The sequence below is a fragment of the Sarcophilus harrisii genome, chromosome 4 (assembly GCF_902635505.1).
Source record: "Sarcophilus harrisii chromosome 4, mSarHar1.11, whole genome shotgun sequence".
In the NCBI taxonomy this organism is placed as follows: domain Eukaryota; kingdom Metazoa; phylum Chordata; class Mammalia; order Dasyuromorphia; family Dasyuridae; genus Sarcophilus; species Sarcophilus harrisii.
This window is the reverse complement of record NC_045429.1, coordinates 49193174-49218438: the sequence shown is the minus strand read 5'-3', so window position 1 is coordinate 49218438 and position 25265 is coordinate 49193174. Positions and strand designations below refer to the sequence as shown.

The 25265-nt window shown below is 34.5% G+C and overlaps 1 protein-coding gene and 2 pseudogenes across 3 annotated transcripts in view; 1 reads left to right on the top strand and 2 right to left on the bottom strand.

Annotated features, from left to right (window-relative positions):
* Positions 1 to 25265, bottom strand: part of ATF6 (activating transcription factor 6) — a 185183-nt gene that overhangs the window by 79365 nt on the left and 80553 nt on the right. For all 3 annotated transcript variants that reach the window (XM_031936786.1, XM_031936788.1, XM_031936787.1), the window contains one exon: positions 22671 to 22782. In XM_031936786.1, coding sequence (XP_031792646.1) covers positions 22671 to 22782 — 112 coding nt within the window. The remainder of the gene's footprint in view (positions 1 to 22670; positions 22783 to 25265) is intronic.
* LOC116419054 lies at positions 4556 to 5881 on the bottom strand (annotated as a pseudogene).
* On the top strand, positions 6170 to 10119 carry LOC111720374 (annotated as a pseudogene).

Sequence of the window (25265 nt, the reverse complement as noted above, 5' to 3'; positions counted from 1 at the left end):
TGTTTTCCACACTTGATCATTATTGCAAGATTGCTGCTTCTGGGTACAACATCCTCCTTGGTCCTGCTCACTTCACTTTGCATCAGTTTGTATAATTCTTCCCTGGTTTTTCAGGACTCAACCCCCCACCCCCACCCCACCTCTTGTCATTTCTTATAGCACAATATCTTTACATCACAATAATATGCCACAACTCATTCATTCATTTTTCAACTGATTCCTCATCCCCTCAATTTCTCTATTTTTTTTTACTTTTTTTTTTAAATCCATTAATTTTTCTGTTAAACAGAGAAATTTAGAGAGATGTTTAGAATAATTTGCAGCTGATTCTAAATGAAATGATTAATGAAATCAATGGGAAGAAAATAAAAGAGTAAAGAAATAAAAATTAGCAAACTTCATGAAAAATCTACATGATTTAATTCTCAGCCAGAAAGGATTATGAAAGACTATTGCCACCATTTAAAAAAACCCTCCAAATTAAGGGAGATCTGACTATTATCATACTCTACTAGATGCTTCTCATCTATACACTCAGCTGCTACAAATTGTCTCAAATCTCATTTATCACAGCAAAAGTGGAAGGGATTTCTTTTTCTGCTGCAGATTTTTCAATCAGGTAAAAGTGATTTGCTAAATATTTGGTCAAAAGAACAATTTAATTTTTCTCTTTAAACCTTATACCATTTTGCCAAGTGTAAAAGCTCCCTTTTCCCAATAAATAGCACATCCAGAAAGGTTTTAGAAACAATGATTTTGTAATATATGAAGCAGAAGTTAACTCATGAATAAGATATTGATACATTTTTAATATGTATCAATGAAAATGAATAATGACAAGATTGTATAAAACTAAGAGACTGTGAGGAAAGGAAATTGGTGAGATAATTGTTTTTAAATTTCCATAATTGCCATAACCTAAAAGCAAAATATGACATTTAAAAAAGTGATTTAACATCATTTTTGTTATTTAAGATTAGTATTTCACTTAGCAGGTAAACCTAAATCATGCCAATTTGTTTCTTTTTTTAAAAAAAAGTTCTTACTAGAAATCTTTTGTTTTAATATTTAGTCATTTTTGGGCCAGAATTTCCCTTCTTTCTTAGAATCAAAGCTTCCTTGGATAACCAAGGAAAAACAGTTAACACACAGTATTTATGTGTTCTGATAACACAAGCAACATTACTTATTCACATTCCTACACCCTCTATGCTAAGAGGAGGTATGTTTCATCATCTTTTTTTCCAATAACACTGTTAATTGTTAGTGAGTTTTTTTGGAGGTTTGTTTTTTTTTTTAGTTACTTAGTTTAGCTTTCTTTTCATTGTTGATTGGCAAATTTCAGTAATTCTGACAAAGTTCAATTTCTAGTTCCCCATTAACTGGTACAAATATGTGAATTTTAAAATTTCCACAGTAATATTTAGATACAAACTTAAGCCCCTCAAATTTAATTTTTGTTAAAATAAAAACAAATCACACTCAGCTTTACTTATAAGAATAAAAGTATAAAAACCAAACCTAGGGCTTCTGATACTAATAATAAATACATGACATAGTGAATATGTGCTGACAGCAAGTCCAAAAGGTTTATTATAAAGAGAGCTATTCAACTCATTACTATTAACAAGAGTTCCTTACCCACAATGCCTCCCCACACACAAAAAAGACCACCAAAAGTTTATTTATTTTCAAGAGAAAGATACTTTAAATAAGTATTCTTAATATCTGATAGTGTTATATTAGGAAGAAAATTATAATTATGAATTAAAGGATTTCAATATTTAGCAAAAAGTTTGACTTGAAGATTTTAATTGAAATATTTTAATTTCAGCATGAAGTTTGACAGAAAGAGTAAAGACAACAATTAAAAATTAATGGTTGTGTTATAAACTTAATAAATCTCAACTTCATAAAGAAGTTGCTGATAGATGGATAATTGCTAAACTCCAGGATTGCTCAGACCCATTTCACAATTGTGTGTGGTCAAATGCTTTTGTCAATGTTATAAATTGAAGCAGTGTGCTTGGTACTCTCCTAAATAAGATGTAACACCTTAAAAGGAAAATAAGGAAGAGAAAAACTTCTTGAGAATGTAGTAGAATGTAAACAGATTAAGCATCTTTCTTATTAGACAACTTCTATTTCATGGCATGTTTTTTAAAGTTCAGATTTGGACTCCCCATTATTATTTTTATAGAAAAGTAAACTTGTTTTATCTATCAATATCACTTTCCAGGATTTTAGAGTGGGGGAGAGGGAGGAGAGAAGGGAGGTAAAGAGTTTCAATTATCCTCCATCCAAATTTTTAAATGTCTTTCCAGTTAGGCTTTAACTACTCTAGAAACGAACTTCATGTTTCAAATGTAATACAACTTTGGAGGAAGGGAGGGACAGACAAAAATTTGGAACTCGAAATCTTGTAAAAATGAATGCTTTTTTCTCGACATATAAATAGGGAGGGAAATAAATTTAATTCAAATATACAATTCCATTTTGCCATATAAATATAAAGGCTAGTCTAAGATAATGGGTACATTTTAAATATTCACCTATCTCTGAAATAAATATACAGGAGAATGGAATGCAAAGATTCATTTGTTTTAATAAATTCACACATGGTGAATAATTTTTTAAAATTCTTTTAGGGATAAGACAAAAAGTGAAAAAACAGAAAGCATGCCAAGAATACAACACTTTGAAAGGCTGGTTACACCTATTTTAATGAACACTGCTACCACACTAGGAAAACGAAAAACAGCCCACCAGAAAAGCAGCTTACTTCAAAGACTCCTAGATATTTCTCTAAGAAAAAAAAAAAATATGTGAAAGAAAACATCTCTGCTTTAAATCTTTAACTTCTCTAACTTTTAGAATGTTTTTACAGCAGTTCAGAGCAGTCTGTATAATAAATGTTCATGTTAATTTTCACTTACTGCAATCAAAATACATTGAAGACTACAAACTCCAATGGTTAAGAAGATTTATTCAAAAATGATTGCTTTCTTTACTTGATGATTCTTGTAAGCAGCTAGGTAAAACTATTTTATGATCACATCTTGAGAAAGAATACAAAATAATCTATGAGTTGATTGCCATCTGCTCTAAGGAACCTTTACAAGTCTAGATAATCTTACCCTTGCTCTAACAGAGGACTAGAAAAATGGAGAAATTCATGTCACATAAGCACCACTTTCTGAGATGATATATTTTTGTTTCATCTTCCACAAAGTTCTAAATTTTATGGAATCATCATTTAGATGAAGGCCTATAGGAATGTACCCTTATCCTTTGCACATTCAAAAATGTTGTCCCTGTCTATTATTGTAGACATTTCCTGGACAAATAAAGGTACCTTCTAGAGAAACATTGTAATATTTGTGTTCTTATAACAAATTATGCTATGGTAGTCTCATTTCCAGATTTCATTCAAGAACTTCATGGGAACTTAAGACATACCTCAAAGGATTACGGCTCAAAAACTAAAGGGAGTAAAAATAAGGCTATCAATTTTCCATGGAAATCATATTCTCACATATATAAAATATCAGCATTAAGTAGGAACCTACACATTCATCTTCAAAATCTGCATATCAAAATCAACACAAATGCCGATTTTAGTCTAAACTCAGAAATATAATTTGCAAGATATAAGCAAAATACTACAAAAAATTACTAACAAATTATTCAGTCATTCAGTCATATGAACAAGGATGCACATGTTTCCCTGGAAAAAAGTAGCTTTTATCCTAAGTAGGAGGAGATGAAGTTCAGTAGGGAAGGCACAGATGTAGCTAAACAGGACGAAAATTGCAGAAAAGGGTAGAGAAAGAACTCATCGCACATTTTCAAGAATTGCTCTGAAGTTTCTAGATCATTCGCTATGCTTAATAATTCACCCTATTTGTTCAATTGGCAGAAAGAACAATGGGGATTAGAATGAGAAAACCCTAACTCCCAGACTTTTGGTTTGGAAGCTGTTATGTGACCTGAGTTTTGACACTGTGCCTTTCACACCTGTACAATGAGGATAATATTTCAAACACATATTTCACAAGACTGCTGGAGGTTGGGGTAACTTCCTAAACTTTAAAATGTCATAAACAAAGAAACTACTATTATCATATATCCATAGCTTTGAAAATATCACACAACAAAACTAAACAACAAGAATAATGACCTATTAGTAATAAAGTTAATTCAATTCATAAAGCAGTCCATCAGCCGACAATTCTGGCACCTTTTCTTGGCTAGAGAGGAAAAATAAAGCAACAGTACCCATCTGTACATATGCAGTACACATCTGGGAAGAAGGAAGCAAATCAGATGGAGAAGGAAGGGACAACCTGTGACTGGAATGATCCGGCAATGTCTCCTGAAACAGAGGGAGCAGCTGGATGGACTAGGACAGGGGCTGCCCCAAGCTGCTTTTCTTCCAGTGGTGTTTGAGTTGGAAAATACCAAAAGGAATGAGTCAATCTAAAGGGGGAGGGGGGGAGGGGGGGAAACATACATCTGAAAATAAAAATCAGATAAGCACACTTAAGCCAACATAAAATGTTAAACCAAGTTTTATTTCAACTTGCTAAATTTATGGCATACAATGACCTAAACATACATCCCCTGAAACTCCTTTCTCTGCAAAAACAAATGATGGTGGAAAGGGAGCATTCCTGAGGTCTTAACAAAGTAACACATTGCAGAACCAAGGGAAAAGTTTCATTAACTTTTCTTTTAAACTTTTGTTACTAATGAACAACCTTTGGAAAAGGTCAGCGTCACCCATGCCACAGTAGTCACCGACAAAGCTGCTTTCCTCAGAATGGCAGTCTTTTCTGCTGGGCCCAGGTGCCCCCTCACACGAGATGGTCCGTCCCCACTGTCCCCCCAAAGGAAAACAACAACAACACAAAACGGACAGGGGGCTCGGGGGCGCCCGATGCCCGGCGCTCGCAGGCCGGGCCGTCCCCCCAGGCTGCCCGCGGCCCAAGCCTCAGTACAGGTTCTCGGTGTTGGCGCTGCGCGGGGTCTTGATCTTCTCGATGTTCTTGAGGATCACGTCGTGCAAGGTGGCATACTGGTTCCGCACATGCAGCAAGATCTGGCGCACGCTCAGGTACTCGTTCTCGTCCACCTCGGCCACCGTGCGCCGGTAGTCTTCCACCTGCGGGTACTTGACGATCTTGGACACGAGCTTGGCGCGCGTGTTGTAGTAGGTGGAGAAGCGGCGCAGGTACGAGGCGGCCGTGCTCTCCACGGTCCACAGCTGGTCCACGGTGTCCTCCTGGATGGACACGCCGAAGTTGTTGCCGTCCTCCACCTTGGGGATGAGCAGCTGCACCCACATGCGCACCGTGTTGCACTTCTCTCTCAGCAGCTCGATCTCGGGCTTGACGCGCTCAATCAGCTCCACCAGATGCTGGTTGCTGCGCAGCAGCTGCCCCTCGCCCCCGGGCAACGCGGCCCCCTTCCCGGGCGGCGCCGGCTGCAGGGCGGCCGGCGGCGGGGGCGGCGGATCCCGGTTGGGCCCGTCGCCCGCGGTGTCCGGCGTGTCCTGGGTGACGGGCGGCTCCGGGGCCGGCACTGAGCGGATGCGGGACAGGTCCTGCAGGCGGAGCTCCTGGACGCGGCTGTCCAACTCTGACAGCTTCTGAGGGAAAAAGGTGGACACCAGATCCTCGGCCTCCTGTGCGATTCGGGCCCGAAATGACTCCACCTTGCCCTGCACGTCCTGCTCCACCTTCAGCGGCGAGGCCATGGCCGGGCCTCCGGGCGAGCGTCGTCGGGGCGGGCTCGGCCTCGCTGCTGCCTCGACCGCGGTGGCGGCTGTCCCCACCAACTCCCAACAGCCCGGGTCCCGCTCACCGGAAATGACGCCCCGCAGCCGCGGCTGCCCCAGGCCCGCGTGCGGGGCGCCCGGCCTCGCGGGCCCGTAGGTGCGGGGTGGGGGGTGGTAGTGGGGATGCCTGGCGGGAGCCCCGGGAAAACCCCGCCCGTAGGCCCGGATCCCAGAGCCAATCAAGGATCCCCCTCCACGTCCTGGAAGACCTCCCCCTCCAGGCCGCCGGGGCCTACCGATTAGTCAGGCTACCGTCTCCACTGTGAGCGGCCAGGGCCCACCCGCGAGACTTCCACACACCCTTCGTGGGGTGCCCCCTCGATCCCTACCCGCCCACCTTTCCTCCTCAAAAGGAAGGCCACGGAGTCCACGGTACCGCTGGAGTTGGATCGTGCCTGCCGGCTCCTGTGGGGTGCTCTCGAGAAATGCTTCCCGCCCGTGCTCAGTTGGAGCCCTGGCTGCCCGATCAGAGTCGGACCGATCTCAAGCCTTTTTGGCTCCAGGACTGGCAGGGAGGCCGGACGGCTGCCAGTCTTTGAAAAGAGCTCGTTCCTCTACTCAAAACTGCCCACTACCAAAAAGTAGGGTCAAGGCCGTGGAGTACTAAACACCCGAGTACGACCTGCGACAAAACGGGACCGTCTCCAACTGACCCCGCCCGGACCTTAGCTGTGAGGAGTAGCTTGCGCGAAGTCTCTATCGTTACAACGAGTGAGCTCTTTTGAGAGCAAGGACTATTACTAGGCTTCGCCTTTTGGTCCGGTCTTTCGGTAGCCCCGGCACTGAAAAGAGTGCCTGCCATATATACTATGGGTCAAAATGCTTGTCGCCTGATATAAAAGATTTTATCCAGAAATAACGAATGACGGAAGAAGAGAATGGGCCGGTCATCCAGCCAAAGTAGTCACTCAATCCACAAGCAATTAGGAAGCTTCTACTTCTACCACTTCTACTGAGTACTGAGCGAGGTCCTGGGAATACTAAGAAAAAAGGGCAACAGTAGAGATGGCCTACAGCCTATTTCCCACATCACATTGTATGCCAGAAACGTGTTTTAATCACCTGTAAGGTAGTGGGTCTCTAGGACATCGGGTATATTCGTTCTATAAAGAATTTAAAGGATAAGTACAGCAATGGTCAAGGATGAGAGGACTTTACCTAAAGCAAGGGGAAGGAGGCAGATCTCACTTCCTACCTCCCCATCCTGCATCAAGATAGGTTCTGTGTTCATATAGCCGGAGGGGATAGAAGTGAAAAAGCATCAAACTGGGGGGGAGGTGACATCTGCCCTGCAATGGGTGCCTAGGGGCTCTCTAGATCTCCTACAGACCTCCTGCTAGCTTCCTCCCACAATCACCCCACCTACTGAAGTTACTTAAAAACTTCTGGATTCTGTCATCCACCTTGCTGCTGAACCCCAATGGCTGGGCCTTTCCACTCTTCAGTTTGATTATTCTGATGTGGTCACTCCTAGTGAGTGTGGTCCGCTGAGAGAGGCTGCCTCACTTTTTCTTCTAGTATCCCCATTCTCATTTTCTATTAAGTATGTTCAGTGAGCACATCTTGTATGTGTGGGTTTTTTTTTTTTAAGAACACTAAAAAATTGAACCAAAAAAAAAATCTATAATGAAAGCTAAATTGTTGAAGCCATTCTAACATATATATATAATCTATAACTTCAGCTAAGAGGAAAAATCACAAATAAAAATCCCTTAAGGTCAATGTTAACCTACTAGTAATTCAGGGATCTCTAGGACAATTCTTTCCTTACAACAACCCTAAGTTATTGTTTTAAGTCCCTATTTTATATGTGGGAAAAGGTTCAAAGAGGTCACAAAGTTTAGTATTTAAACAAGAATTCAAATCTAGGTCATCTGACTTCCAATCTAGTAAATTTTTCATTAATCCACTATACAGACTCAATTCTCTATTCATCATTTTACTAAGCATGTCTCAAACATAAACAGAATGTATATTGTTTTTTTATTAGTACATAGGCTCAAAATTGAAAAGTAAATTATTTGCTAAAACAGATGTAAAGATTACATTGGAAACACTTCTTTTTAACATCATATTTTGAGAAAAGTTCCTACTTAGGAACAATTCAACATGACTGATTCAAAGTCAGTATTTCTACTTACTTAGTTGTTGGAAAGATATATAAATTAATGAAGAGTAAAATAAGAATAGAAAAACAATATACAAAAAAAATCTGAATGTTATGTAATTATAATATTTTTTTACTGAACAAATGGGAAACTTGAAGGTAGAATACCTACATATGCTGTCAGAATCAATTGATGAGTTGGCTGTTTTTGCTTAACTCCTTTTTTCTTACAAAGCATTATCCTTGGGTATGACAGGGATAACTGATATATTCTGAAATGAAGATGATATAAGAAATCCAATATCACAGTACAAATTTTAAAAAAAATTAAAGTAGTTTTGATGTAAGTTATTTGCTTACACTTTTAGTAAAATTTTAATTTTAAATGCAGTGTAATGGCAACTGCATAACTACCAAAGCATAACAACATAGATGTAATTTCCTAGTTATAAAAGATAACGGTATTAGTTGTCTGTTAAAATAAACATAAATTTCTTCATGGATTCTAGTTTATTTTTTCAGGTGATGTATCTTAAAAATATGTCCTTTTAGAGAGAATGGTAGATTTGGAACTAAGACTGCATGGTTTCAAATCCTACATTTGACACATAACTAGCTCTGTGACCAAAGTAGCTTAACCTAACCTTCATTTGTAAAGTGAGGATAATAGTATTCATATGACCCATCTTATAGGACAACTGGGGATATATAAAATGCTTTGCAAGCATTAAAGTCCTGTATAAATGCCAGTTATTATTTGTCACTGACATATTTATTATCTTTGTTAACCAGAGTTGCATTATAGTATAAGGTTATTCAAAGGAATTCTGTCAACAAATTCTGTTTGATATATGTGTTCCTTGTGTGGTCTTTCTTGTCCTCTATGATCTCTCATAAAGATCCTGGTAATTCATTATTTGTTCTTCAAAGGTCACAAAGGTAGCTTGAACCAGGGAGTTGCAAACTTTTTGCGGGCCCTATGCAATCTGACCATCGTACTCTTGGGCTTTCTCAAAAAAGACTATGGTTTGGGTCTAGGATGCACATTTAGAGGCTTGCCCCTGGTAGAAGTCCAGTAGACAATTATGGGTCCTAGGCCATCATCTGGCTGGAAGATTTTACAGATTCAGAGGCACAGAGATACCTACTCCTATTCCTTACTGGGATTATTTATTTATCATCACCTGTCCTTGTCTTAGGCCCTATGATAAATCTGTAACGAGGAAATACAAACTAAAAAATAAAAAAAGAGACCACTAATCAAAATTAGCATTCCCTGGTCAAGTACCATGATTCAAGTCTCAGAATCTTTGAAGCAGGGGTCAGAGGAGTCCAGGGGGAGTAATAAAGGATAGTTTGGGTTTTATGAATGCATTTTAGTTTAATGGCAGTTCAATGTATCTTGAAGAAAGAAACTCAATCCTCAAGGAGATAAAAGCTTTTGTTTCAAGCAGGAAAGGATATCTTCTCAAGAGTGTTAAGCAAAGCATAAAGAAGCTATTACTAAAAGCTGACTTAAAGGGAGTGGTTTTGTCCCATTTGCCTTCAGAATGAAGATCATCCTTAGCAACCAGAAGGTTGACATCCCAGAGAAGGTTGACATCCCAGAGAATGTTGACGTGTCTCTTAAGAGTCAAACAGTTATCAAAAAGAATCCAAAGTCCTCTTCCATAGGGATTTCAACCATATCAAGCTCAATATCCTTGGAAAGAAGAGGCTCCAGGTAGACTAGTGATGGGGAATCATAAAGAACTTGTGACCATGTATACAATCTGCAGTCTTGCGCAAAACATGATCAAAGACATTACCCTGAGTTTTCATTACAAGATTAGATCTGTGTATGCTCACTTCACCATCAATGTTGCTATTCAAGAGAATGGCTCATTTGTTGAAATCAGAAATTTTTGGGGTGAAAAATATACCCGAAGAATATGCATGAGACCAGGTGTTGCTTGTGCTATATCTCCAGCCTAAAAAGATGAGCTAATTCTTGAAGGAAATGATATGGAACTTGTATCAAATTCAGCTGCCCTGATCCAGCAAGCCACCAGTCAAAAACAAGGATATTAGAAAATTTTGGATGGTATTTCTGAGAAAGGCACGATGCAACATGCTGATGAATAAGTTGGAAAAAATGCCAAAGGCCATGTCCTGAGTAGTCAACCAACACTTATTCAGGTATCAAAATAAAAATATTGTTTTTGTTTTTAAAAAAAAAAAAAAAAAGAGGGAGTACCTTCTTGGCCCCCCCCCCTCTCTCTCTCTCTCTCTCTCTCTATATATATATATATAAAATCTTTCACACTCTCTGGGAATTTCATAACTCTGAGCCATATACATTCCCACCATACTACTGAATATATTCCAAACAAAAAATGAATCATAGATATGATGGCCCCTATTCTAGGCTCCATAATGAGTCTTAGAGTCCTCTTTCCCTATTCAGAGCAACATCATTGCCTTTTTGAGGTTGACTCTGCAATTCCCTCTCTAGGTCAGAGAGTTGGCAATGAAACTTCTACTTTGGGGATGTCTGCTCTCTCCTTTCAAGGTCAGGGGTGTTGAGTCTGTAATACTGGCTTGGTTGTTAGATGTTGTAGTTTTCCTGTTATATTCATCCATCTGGCTCCACAATCCTGACCTACTCTTGTTCCTCAGTCCTTATACCTGGTCACCTTTTTGTGGGTCGATTTTATAATCTTATAATAGAAAAATGACATACTATGGTTTCTCTTTATATTTCCTGTTCACTGCTCCATCTCATACTCTTCTTGGATCTTTATTGGGTTGGTTGTGGAGAGTAGTGAGCTATGCCGTTCTATTTCTTCATACACTACCAACTGGATGGTCTTTTAATTGCCATATCTAATGGCCCTTTTTGAAACCTTACCCTTAACTTTTCTGCAGCCTAGACACTGCTAACCTCCCTGATGATCTTTTCTACCAGTTTTCATGACATTGTACTCTCTTCATTCTCCCCCTAGCCTGACCAGTCTCAGTCTCCTTTGCTAACTTTTCATCTAGTACATACCCATTAATTGTGGGTATCCCCAAAAGGTTATCCTGAGCCCTCTTCTCTCTACACACAATCTTGGTGATCACATTAGTTCCAATGAATTCAATTATCTTCTTGCAGATGATTGTGAGATCTATTTAGCTAACCCTCACCTCTCTTGACTTCTAGTCTCACTTCACTAAATGCCTACTGGACATCTTGCCTTGAATGTCTTATAGATAGCCCAAAATCAACATTAAAGGAATTTTTAAAAATTTCTTTATCTTTAATTTCAATTCTCTTCTAATCTAAACCTCCCTTTTATAGTTCAGGACCCACCATTCTCCCAGCTGCCCAAGCTCACAACCTTGTTGTTATATTCTTGAAAGCTCACTCACAATCAACAAATATATATTCCATATGTTGCAAAATTTATCACTTCAGCTAGGGACTATTACAATTGCATTCTAATTTGTCTCCCTTGCCTCAAGTCATTCCATAATGAAGGAAGAGAATATGGAACTCAGAAATTTAAAAACAAATGTTACAAAATGTTTTTACATGTAATTGGGAAAAATGAAATATTAATATTTTTAACTAAAAATAAAATAAAATAAGGATGTCTTTATGAAAAAGATATAAGCCTGCAAAGAGCAAGCTTTAGTTTGGTTTCAAATAGAACAAGAAATCATATCATTCCACAAAAAGAAAGAATGCTAACATATCTCCCTGGATAATGTACTAGAATTTATCATTTACGAGAATTTCACTTTTAGATTAACTCTGTAAGAAATGATCACAGCAATACACTAAATTTCTTCTTTTAAACTATACATTTAAGGTTTTAAAGCTTAAGACACTAAGATTTTTAGGATAGCCTATATTAATAGCTGATTTCTATAACCCTCAGGTTCATTGTTCAATCTGACTAAGTTTTAAAAGACAGATAAAATCACAACAATTCATATCACATTCTGCCCCCCCCCCAATCTACGCAAGTCTTTGGTCTCTCAGACAAAATGTAAAAAAGTATGGCATTACAGTCAATTCTGAAAAAATTTACCATAAAGTATCATAGGACTACAGATGAGGAAATCGAGGCTGAAAGTGTAAATAAATCACTTGCCCACGGCTACACAGCTATTGTGTCTAAAGAAATATTTGACCTCAAGTTTTACTTATTCCAAGCCCATTTTTCTACCCATTGAACTGCCTTTTCCAAAGACTTATAATAAAAAGTTATGTACTTTTGTATACATTTCTGCAGATGGAACTGTGTGATTCTCTCCTTTCAAATTTATGAAATCTTGTGAGGGGTTGGAGTGGGAGGGGGGAGACAAGGAATAGAATATGTATTCATATCTACACACGCATTACTAGATTTGAAGACCTACTTTTTAATCATTTTCATTTTTCAAAAATGTATCAATTTTAATATTCAAAAATATTATTTATTTGAGTAATATATTTAAATTTATATAACCTATTTGTATAACAAATTTTATTTAAATAAAAAATTTAATAGATAACAGATTTATTTAATTATTTATTAGGTGTTATTATTGGTATTCAAAAATAATTTTTCCAATGTTATTTGGCAAAAATTTTTTTTGCAAAAAAATATTTTGCTTCAAAAGATTACTGGTGTGTGTGAAGACCTAATATAGATATAACTCAATGTTCAAGATATCAAACTCTTGAGTTTTATACAGATTATATACAGTTTGGCCCACCTCCCAACTTTCATTGGTGTCCATATGGTTTCTTCTAGAAATGGTGATATATGGTTCATCTAGGTTTCCATAATAAAATTAAAACAACTCTTGACTTTCATACAAGCAATCATACTAACAGTATATTTAGTAAGCAACAGGCTTTATTTAATTCCCCCCAAAACACAATGCACAAAAATTTCATACTAAAGTCCCTTAAGCTATCCAGAACACTTTTCTTTCCTCTCCTGTGCTGCTCTATCTCTGCCATGGCTAATACAATCCTCCCAATGAGTAGTAGTAACCTAGCATTGAACTCTATTCCTCATCCTTCCTAGAAGGGAATACACACAGGCTGCTAAAGAGTCAATAACTCTTTTCTCCAGTAAACCCCACTTTCCCTAGAGATCTATATAGTTTTTTAGGCTCTTATTATACCAATACCATAGGTTTGAACTTTTCCACCTCTTGGTTCAGTCCCTTGCTGCTTCTCTGCTATATTACTCCCATTGAGTCCAAGAACTTGGCATTGTCAAGGAATAACTCCTCAGAGTGTGGCTTGATCCAAGTTCTTCTGCTTGCCCAACAACCAATAAATGACTCTGCCACTTTTGTTCTTTGATAATCACTGTGGTTCAAAAAGAGTGTTTCCTGGAGCACAAAGTTTCGAGAAGAGCCAACTTTGTTCAGGCTTTCTCCCAGAAAACCAAAATCTATGTCCAACCAATTTCTCTTCAACTCAGGTTTTTTCTCATCTGTCTAGCTCTCTGAAGTAATGGCCTAGAGTATAAATCAATCAATTAATCTTAATTTGTTAGCAATGGGGCAACAAGTACAAAGGACAAGGTGAATTTACACTTTCCAAAAAATCATTTTCAATGCCAAAGAAGGGTCTCACAGTTTAATCTTTCTAATGAGGGAGTAGGCTTGACTGATATTTTAACATATTCTTGACCAGATTCTCTACACAGAAATCAAAATAATTTAAAACGGTTCATTTGAGAAGAGCAAGTCTTCTTGTGGAGTGACGATCTCTAATGTTACCCATATTTAATATAACCTGAACCCAAAATCACTCTTCAATATAGTCATAAAGTTTAAAAAGTTAATTGAGTAATCCTATTATTGCATAAAACTAATACTGTAATATCCTAAAAATGAGCTATTTTTCTTTATAGCAAATGGAAATTTAAGAACTGAGGGATAATACGGAAGGAGCCACTTTCCTTATACTAGCCAATAAATAAAACAACAATGTTTTATGGAATGAATAATTTTTAATCATTTATTATACTTACCTACTCTTCAAATAATATTACAAGTATACCCCTTTAAAAATCTGTTTTAGGGTTTCATCTATAGTATTTTCCTGAGCTCAAATATAAATAAATAATAGGAAACACAAAGAAAGTGACAGACAAATATTACACAACTATGAATCTTTTTCTTTATATGTCACAGTGTTGTGATATATAAAAAAATGTTATGTCTGGTCTTATTTGGTCTCAACCATCTTGATCTTGTCAAATTATGCAAGCCATTGTTCTTTTGTTATACTCACAAAATAAGTCATGCTTTCAAAGAGTTTAAAAAATAAAGAACTCTACAAAATGAAGGTAAGAAGTTAAGTGTGTTTCAGGCATGGGAAGTAGCTGGTGAAAAGATAGAAGAGGGAGACGGAATGCCACTATAACACGTGAATTAAAAAAATGAGATTAGTTAATGTCTACAGAGTTTGAAAAGACTTTTTTAGGACTTTAAAAGAGAAACAGAGTTTATATTTAACTTTTAAAAGCAAAAGAAAGCCAGTGGAGTTAATTGAATAAGGGAGAAGTTATATGGCCAGAGGTATCTATTTTTTTCTTTTGTAAAAATTATTGGATATAAAAGTTAGTTCTCTATAGAGAGTGGCAAAATCTAGGTAAATGAAAATATCTACTTTTAAAATCAATAGAAATAGAGATAAGAGTTCCCAATGTTTTGCCAAATATTATAACTGGATTTTTAAAAAACTCTTTTGAGGCAATTGGGATTAAGTGACTTGCCCTGGGTCACACAGCTGGTAAATGTCTGAAGCAGGATTTTAATTCAGATTTTCCTGACTCCATGCATGCCTACTGTTCTAATCTCAATGCTCTCTAGCTGTCTACTTGGTCCCTCTTTTTTATTTTCTTAAAGACCAAGGTTGTAGTTGTTTGTGTGGTGGAAAAGTAATCCAAAGAAACAAAATGGAAAGCCTAATGGGCATGAACAGATGGAAGTGATTTGTGAAGTCCACTTTGTGCATACAACATTCATTCTATTAGACTCATTATATTAGACACTGAAGGGAAATACAATATAGTTAATCTACTTAACCCTTAATTTGAGAAAACTTGCAGAACTGAGAATATGGGGAAAATACATATAAAAAATTCATACAAAAATTCTCTATTAATTTAAAACAAAGTTAAACAAAAATAATGAGATGTTAGAATAATAGAATACAGCAAAACACTTTAAGTATGAATAATACTTACAAATTACTTAACTCAAAACAATCCTAGTGACAGATAAAATATTACTTCATTTTTATATATAACAAAATTGAGGGCAACAGAAGTGAAAGATAATAATACCAATATTGATAGTTTAGATAACCCTTTAAAGTTTGTAAAATATTTTACATGCATTTTCTCATTTGAGGAAGTGACTTGTCATCAGATATCAATAACTGGAGTGTTTAAGAGCTGACTGTTTTCAACATAAGAATATTTGCCTTGACTTATGCATCATCATTAGAAATTTAAGAAATCAAAATCTTTGACAAGAAAGCATAGTTTTTTTTAATCATTTCATATCCATGTGACATAAAAATTCTTGATTAAAATGAGTCCTTGAAAAGTCAATATTCAAACATTTCCTAAAACACAGTAATTTTTAAAGTCTAAATTCGTAAGTCCAAATAGTAGTTTTTCTCATGTCAGCTAGCAATCTATTACAAGACCAAGGAACAAATGACTAAATCTTCTAAAACCACACAATAGCAACTTATACTTAACGAGCTTCCAAAATATGCCAATCTCAAAGACCTAAGTGCCTCTGGTACTTGGCAAAATACATTTACACAAAATACTTCCCCTTCAGGAAGTTTTAGAGCACAATGAATATTTAGCGATGACTACCAACTTTTCAATTAAGTAGCAAATATATTTTCTCAATCTACTAGATGTAAAGTTTTTTTTTTTTTTTTTTTTAAGGAAAATGAACTAAAATGGGTTTTCTTAAAAACAATGTTACTTTCTTTTTTAAAGTTTCAAAATTAAACTAACTTTTAAATCACTGGGTTATGATTTAGCATTATGAAAAAATAATTTAAAGCTCCTAATTTATAATCAGAGTAGACAAGAAGGGGGGGGGGGAGGGTTTCTGACTCATTAAAAACAAAACAAAACAAAACAAAACAAAACAAAACAAAACAAACCCAAAACTCTTATTTAAAATGCCCAGAAAGGAGAAGGGTTCTAGGGACAAATGCGCAATCTTACTCTTTGGCTATAAATTATGTCACATATGACCATAAAATGGGAAAATTAAAGCAAGAAACAAGCATTAATAACAACATTTAGGCGCTTATAGGTTTGCAAAGGGTTCTACATGTAATAATCACATTCAACGTAGTACAAGTATTATTATCTTCATTTTTGTAGATGGGAAAAATGAGGCCTATGATTGTTCAAAGTTCCACAGTTCATAGGTGCCACAAATCAAATATAAATATACAACACTCTTTACATAATTATGTAGTTGTCACAGTGCTCTTTACATAATATATTTATCACATAAATCTAATATAATAATCATATGAGTCAGGTAAATACTAATTTAGCCAGCAGTGATTCTTCATTTCTGGATATGCTTTAAAATGTGATTAAGGTGAACCAATTAAAATGACACATAATCAAATAACTGGAAGAGAATAAGACCATGTATCTTTCACACCTACAGTTTGGGGGGCGTAGAAAGGAATGTCTAAATCAAATATGACATGAGTCATTTCCAACAGAAAAACAGAGAATTTCAATTAAGAAATTAAAAAGGGTTTTCTATAAACAAAATCAATGGAGCTAAGGCATAAAAGGAAACTGTCCATTGCGGGGAGAAGGGGCTGGGAATCTTTGCATCAACTATGAAATATCAACAACCATTTGAAAATTTGATCTAAATCACTAATAATAAGAAAACTGTATACAAAATAACTCTGGGAATTTTATCTCACAACCAGCAAACTAAAAAAAAGATGGCAAATGATGGAATTTAACATTAGAGAGGTTGAGGAAATTAAAAAAAAACAACACATGAACACTACTACAAGGCTGGTGGGGTTATTAACTTGGTCCAAAGAATATAAGGAATTTGGAGCTGTGCTAAAAATCTAATTAAAATGTACATATCTTGTGACTCCACAATCCTTCAACTGAGTATAAAACCCAGTCAGAAAAAACATTCCTATACATATAAAAGTACTAAAAGTAGTACTTTTTGAGTGAAGAAAAATATGAAAATAAGATGGATGTCTATCAATTAGGGAACAACTAAATGAATTAATGTACATTAATGTAAATGAATATTTTTGTGTGTGACATAAATGACTAGTATAAAGATTTATATATGGGAAGCTTTAAATGCATTGATCTAGGCTGAGGTTTGTACAAACAGGAAAACCATAAACAGAATAAATATAACAATCTAAATAAAAATAAAGAATGAAATAAAATACTGTATAATTATAAAAACCAAACTTAAGCTCAAAGAAGAGATAAGAAAACACAATTTCCTTCCATAGGGGTATGGAACAATACATTTACTATCAGGCTTGAATGATCAATTGATTATTTTTTTCTGAATTTTTCCTCTCATTTTAATTTCTTGTTGCTAGGAATAATTTGGCATATAAGGAAGGTAAGGAATATAATTAAGAAATAGTGATGTACAAATAAATGAAAAAAATGTGTATTTTAACTAGGGAAATCTATTTTAAAAGAATTTTTTTTTTTAAATCAGAGAAGGCTTTTAGGTAAAAAAAAATTGAAGGTAGATGACCTAAGAAAGGTCATTTCATTTTTTTCCCCTTTTAAAAATACAAATATCTTTTCTATCAAGTTAATTTATTTACTTTTTCCTTCAGCTGAATAAAGAATTTTCTTGAATGGCTATGGAAATGGACATAAGCAATAGAAAACTTCCAGAACCTATATTCAAATCTATGAATCTCAGAAACACAATGGGCTTTAACTTTTTTTAAGTTCAATTTTATTTTATTTTCAGTTCCAAATCTCTCCCTCTCCCTGTACCTCTTCTACTCATTGAGAAAGAAAGAAAAACAAAACCCACTGCAAATGTGTATAATCATTCAAAATCAATTCTTGCATTAGCAAGGGAAAAAATTTATATTCTTGAGGTTCATTAGTTCTTATCTGGAGGTGGATATGTTTCATCATGAGTCCTTTGGAACTATGGTTGGTCACAGATATTAAGTCTTTCTAAACTGATTATCTTTATAATATTTCTGTTATTTAGCTTTTTGTTGATAATTTTTTGGTGTAATTCAAATTACTCTATATAATATTGAATTAATTCACAGTTTCACCAACATTACAATGCATTAATGAACCTACTTTTTTCTATAGGGCTATAACTTTCTGAAAATGCCCTGATAAACTACCATATTTTTACCTCAATGACTATATAGTAAAGAACTCATACTTCTAAGGATTCTCCAGATTTAAATGAACTGTTAAAAAAAAATCTGGCTACAAAAGAAATGATACATAAATATGGAAAGCTCATATATTATATCAAGCTAGAATAATTCATTGTACTATCTTATATGAAGCAAACGGATTATTCGTGAAAATAAATCATGGTAAGCATTTTGAACAAAAAGAGTCAATCTACTCCACAAAAACTTTTCCACTAGTAGCTCTTCCCAAATTTCCATTAAATATTGCTCAATTAAGTGTGAAATGCATAATGGCTTCATTCTCTTTCCTAACACATAAAGAAATATGGCTTGATTATAAAACTGTTTCTGTAAAAAGTGAAACTGCAGATCCAATTCAAAAGATCTAATGACTTGTATATAAAGCTACTACATTTCTTTCACTCAAGGAGAATTGAAATAACCTTTATAGCTTACCAAAGTGAGAGATGTTATAAACAATATGTACAAATCAAAAGGTCAACTGTAACTTAAAATTGTTTGTCTTGTTTATTCAAAGAGAAAAGCAAAAAAAAGAAAAAAAAAAAACAAATTTTAAAGAATTAAAAATGCTGACATATACATTTTTGGACATTTTTGCCAGTGAGTTTATTGTGTGGATTGACTCTGCATGACTGATTTAAAGTATTTTTTCCCTTTCTTTTGATTTTTAATGTATGTATATCTAGGAAGGAGGCAGAAAAAAGGAGATGTTGAAGGAAAGAAGGTAGCAATATTTATATTCCCCACTAAAAGAGATTCATTGTCACATTTGTTTAAATGCTCAAAACAAAAGATAACTCAGAAGGAAGCCCTGATAAGTTGAACAGTTTTGAAAGTAAAGCAAAGAATTTACTTCAAACAAGTAATTTCCACCCTCATCTCTTTATCTAGGTCGTAATCCAAAAAAATATTTTTCCTTCCATTCCCCCAAACCTCGAAGGCATGGTGAGACACTGAAAAGTAGTACTTGTACCTCTTCTGGTATGCTGACTCGGCAAGAACCCATTCCCCCTCCATCCTAGACCCTTTCCTATCCAAAAGACTTTCCTCTAGGAAATTCCATCCCATAAAATATTACTTCACTAATGAGGGTATGTTAAGTTTTGTTTGTTAAATAGCTTTGTTTGTTAATAAATAGCTTTGTTAAATAGCTGAAATCATATGAACCTAAATTTCATATCTTTGGTTGTTATCTGTATTTGGCTTTCTTTCATTTTAACAAATTTTCAGATCCAATTTCTTTTTAACATCCATTTCTTATAGTTTCAAAACATTTTTTTAAAGAGAATGGCAAATTGGATTTGCTTTAAAAAAAAATCCATTTTGTTTCCCTGATAATTATGCCTAACTTTAGAATTTATTTGAGTAGGTACAAAATTCTCTCCTTTACTTTTCATTGTATCTTATTCTAATTGTTTCTTTAGTTGATGGTGCAATTTATACTGTTTTCCTTTTTGATATGAAGGGGTTTCTCCTTGTTGTTAATGTGTAATGAGAGAGTTCTGAACCTTGACCCTATGTATTGTCAAAGTAAGTCAAACTTAAAAGAGTTTCTTTTTGTTTCTGTACCTGGAGCTTACTTAACTCTATTTTACCATCCAGGTCCAGTATTTCTTATGTACTTTGGGGGAATATAATTTTCTAAAACATAGTCATTAGGTTCACTGTGTTTTCTTTTTCAAAAACTATGATTTAAGAATATCAAGTTGATATTTGTCTCCATTTTGTAATTGACTTTGCTCTGTATTATAGTCAATATTTTGTATAAGTGCCTAAGTCACATTCCTTTGTCTTTAGTTAAGTTCAGAAGTATATAGGTTCATATACTTCCTCTCTGAGCTATTTAAAAGTTGAGTTTTCCTATATATTACTTTAATAAAAGGAAGCCTCTTATCTCTATAACATCTGAAATTAGAAGAGATCTGTTATTTATATGCCATTACTTATTCTTGCAGGTGGACTAATCAATTAGAACTTCCTAGTAATAAGATGGGAAGGGGGGTTTGCTAGCCACACATTCCCAATTTCCAACCAATCATATTGTTTTCTACATCTTTCATGTTTCTGACTTTGTAAACAATAGTGTTTTTCCTTTCTGTGATGGTACATTCTATTTTTTGGAAAGATCTCTTAAGGTCTATAAAAATCATCTGTCAGTCCTCATTTGGGGTTGTAGACTGCTTAGGAGGCTATTGGCAAATTTACACTTTGCTAATAAATTGATCATGTTCAAATCTTTGTGCCTCAGTTTATTTGAACTTCAACAATGAAAAATTTTTAGATTGTTTCTATATAGAGGTTCTATATTGAGTTAGTTCTCAAGGGTTTGAAAGATTTCATGTGTTTTAATTTTGCTTGCCTTTATTTTTTTTTAATTTTCCTTCTACTTTTGCATTTTCTAATTCTATATCTTCCATCATCTTTTGTAGACAATGTACTGTTATGGAGAGATTCTCTATCATATAGTTAAAAATCTCTATTTTTATTTATAATTTTTCACTTCACCTTTGAGAATTCAGAATTCTGTCTTCATTCTAACTTTATTTCTTATTACAATTATTATATATATATTATATTATTACTATAATTTCTTTATTATATTTTTAATCCTTTAATCAGTTCAGTTAAAATTTCTAATCAAGGTAATTGCTGTCATCCTTTCTCCTTTACCACTAGTTATTAAATAATTTTATTCACTCTAAAGTATTTATCCATTGTACTGGGTCATTTTCTCAGTATTTTTGTTATCAGACTCTCTGATAGTTTTGTCATGAAACCTTTCCCAAAAAGGTTTTTCTTCTTGTTAATTTTTGTCTATTTGTCACATTATTGCTATTCACTATCCACTTCTGACCCATTCCTCCAGCTCTTGCTTTGGAGCATGTCTTCCTTATTGGTAAATAGTTTCTCTTATATAGCTGGCTTCAAATCTGCCATGCTACACTTTAATCATCTCCTGCCATGTCACCTCCCTATCTCTATAGTCTGAGATCAATAATCAAATGAACACTACCGTTCTTGGAAAGGAAAGAGAATATCAATTATTTGTAGTATGAATGAGTTTTCAGATGAAACCACATGTTCCTACCCTCTAATCTTTATCTGTGTTATCTTCTCCATTAGAATGTAAGCTTTTGGAGGACAAGAATTTATCTTGAATGTGTATCTATCCTCAATGCTTATTAGAGTGCCTAGCATGTTGCTAACAATATGATATTCAGTTGTATCTGACTCTCTGTGACCCCACTTATGGTTTCTGGGCAAAGTTAGTGGAACAGATCTCCCATTTCCTTTTCTAGCTTATTTTAAAGATTAAAAAAAAAAAAAAAAAAAAAAACACCGGGAGCAAGCACAGTTAAATGATTTGCTGTATTTTGGCAAGACTTGACTCGGGAAGATGAATCTTTCTGATCCCAGGTCCAGCATTCTATCCTCTGTGCCACCTCACAGCTGGCTGCACACATAGTGAGCATTTAATAAATTCTTTCCCTTTTATTCATTATAATCTAAGGTAACTGAGATAAGCTAAAAAGCTATAACCTTTTATTTAAATAACCTAATTAAATTTATTTAATTAAATAATTTATTTAATCTGAATATAACCTGAGATAAAACCTATAAATTTAATTTATAAACCTAGATTAATGTCATCTTTATTCCCCCCCTCCCAATTCATTATTTCTCCTGATCTCATGTATACTTCATTGCTACATAAAAATGTTTAATTGGCAAAATAAACTACTTATATGTGGTATGCTCTTCAATAAGAAATGATTTTGTGAATAGGCATCTAATTGTTCCCCAATAGACTATTCATTGTTTCTCTTATAAAAGTCATCTTAAACCTGAATTTAGGAATACAATCTATCTTCATTCTAACTATGCCAATACCTTGAAAATTTATGATACAAAATTGGTCATATAAGGAAAAGAAAAAATGTGAATAAAATTAAAAAGAATATTTACCACTCTTACTTCCTATCAAGCAAAAGATAAACACTGAAGATGGTGAAATAAGCAGACAGAAAAAGCAACATGTACTTTATGTAATACAAATATGAAACTTTAATCTTACTAATTGATTCTAGTTAATTGATACTAATTCTTACAAATAATTTGTTACCACATAATGATTTGTAAAGTAGTTACTAACATAACATTTTGTGCCTTCTACTATAAGAGTCTATCTCTTATCTCATCTGGTGCTAATCACAATGTTTTGTACAAAGAGGATGGTGTATTTATTGAATGAATAAATAACCAAATGTACTTACCCTTCGAAATGACACAACATAAAAAGTATCTCCTCTTCTTCGGATAGCATCAAAAAAGTCTTGATAACTTCTAGGTGAAGCATAATAAACTTGCAGCTCACTCCCTGGATTCCTATGGAAACAAGAAAAAAAGAGAAAGGTATTACTTCAATATGAAGATAGATATTCATGCCTTATCTGAATGTCTTTCATTTTAAGGATACCAAGACTTCCATTTAAACAATCTTTTCCCAATAATATACTTGAAGAATTAATTACTAGAAATAACGCAGAATTAATCAAAAACATTATCTAGACATCAATATCTGAAACAAGTAAAAATATCTAACAACCAACGCCTTACACCAAAAATATTCTAACTCATCTGATCTCAAATTATATTTCCATTTTTCTATTAGTAAGGGACTAAAATCATGGCAATATAATCAAAATATTGGCTTACAATTATTAATAAAATACAGTTATTTTCTTTGCAAAATAATAGCTTTGAAATCAGCCATCATCATTTGTAAAAAGCAAACTTCACAATTCCTATCCCCTTTGAATTATTTTATCCATTTTGTAAACTGAAAAACAAAAACATGCCAGCCAATTATGATTTGGTGAATTTCTAAATAAAAAAAAAAAATTAACAGTAATAACTAAGCTACTCGCTATTAATGTAAATTATATGTTTTGCCATGTTGGTGTAGAAATGTTATCTATACAAAACTTATATGAGATTAAAAATCAATTGCAACTAAAGAATAAAGGGGCTGAAAGCTAAAAAAAAAAAAAAAAAAAAAAAAAAAAAAAGAAAGAAAGAAAGAAATGACAACTATGGAAGAAAGAATTGGAAAAGGAATCAACAGCTTAGCATAAGAGATATAAAACCATGCCCAAACAATAAACTCTGAAAATTCAAATGGACCAAATAGAAGCCAATGATCTCATGAAGTCACTAAGAAATATTAAAACAAAGTCAAAAAACTGAAAAAAATAACAGCAGGTTCAACATCAGAAAATGCTATGATTTTATCAAAGGAAATGATATTAAAGAAGAGACATTATCATTTTCTTTGCCACTGTTCTGTAAGGATCATGAGACCTTTTGATCTGACTTGCAATTCCAGCGTCACACAGGTAGGAAGTGTTAAGTGTCTGAGACCAGATTTGAACTTGGGTCTTCCTAACTTCAGGGCTAGTACTCTATCCACTGAACCACCGAGCTACTTCAATATGCTTCAATCTGTTTTCAGACACAATAAGTTCTTTTCTGGAGTAGGATAGCATTTTTTCATCATTAAGTTTTTCAGAATAGTCTTAGATCACTGTATTGCTGAGAATAATAAAGTCATTCATACCTGATCATCCCACAATTGCTATTCTATTACTCTGTACACAGTACATTTCACTTTACATGAACTCATGGAAGACTTTCCATGTTTTTCTGAGAATATCTTTCTCATCATTTCTTACAGAACAATAATATTCCATCATAATCACATACCAAAATTTATTCAGCCATTCCCCAATTGATGGGCATCCCTTCAATTTCCAGTTTTTGCCCTGAGAAGAGCTGCTATAAATATTTTTGTAGATATAAGTTCTTTCTCCTTTAAAAAAAAAATCTCTTTTGGGATACATTCCTAGTAGTGGTATTGTTAGGTCAAAAGGTATGCATGATTTTATAGCACTTTGAGCAGTGGTTCTCAAAGTATGGTCTAGAGAATCCTGGGGATCTCTGAAACCCTTTTAGAGGGTCTACAAATTCAAAAATAGTTTTTATTTCCAATATGGTAAATGTCTATAAATATAACTCAGATGAACAAAAATGCTTTGGAGAGATCCTCAATAATTTTTAATAGGATAAAGATACTGAAAACAAAAGTTTGAGAACCACTGCCTTTGAGGATAATTACAAATTGTGCTACAAAATGATTGAATCAGATCCCAATTCCAACAGTAATGCATAAGTGTCTCATTTTTCCTACATTCCCTCCAACACTGTCATTTTTCTTTTCTAGCCCACTAGTCAATCTAATAAGTATGAGGTAGTAGCTCAGAATTGTTTTAATTTGCATTTCTCCAATAGTGAGTTAGAATATTTTTTTAATACAATTATAAATAGCACTATCTTTTGATCATTTATCAATGAAAGAATGGCTTTTATTTTTTATAAATATGATTCAGTTTCCTATACATTTGAAATGAAGTCTTTATCGTGAAACTTGCTTAAAATTTTTTTTCTCAATTACTATTGCTAACTGTATTTCTCCACTTATTCAAATTCTTTCTCTCCTTTCATCCTGTCCCTCCTCAAAATCCCCCACTATGACCTCTCTTCTATCACCTTCTCATTTCTTATCCTCTTCCCCTCCTATTTTCCTGCAGGCTAAGCTAGATTTCTATACCCATACTGAGGATGTATGTTATTTTCTCTTTGAGTCAATTATGATGAAAGTAAAGTTCACTCACTCCCTCTCTTTCTTCCCCTGTATTTTTCTTGCCTCTTTTATGGCAAATAATTTACACCATTCCAACTCTCCTTTTCCCTTTGTCCCAGTACATTCCTCTCTCAACTCTTAATTTTATTTTTTTTAAGATATCCCTTCA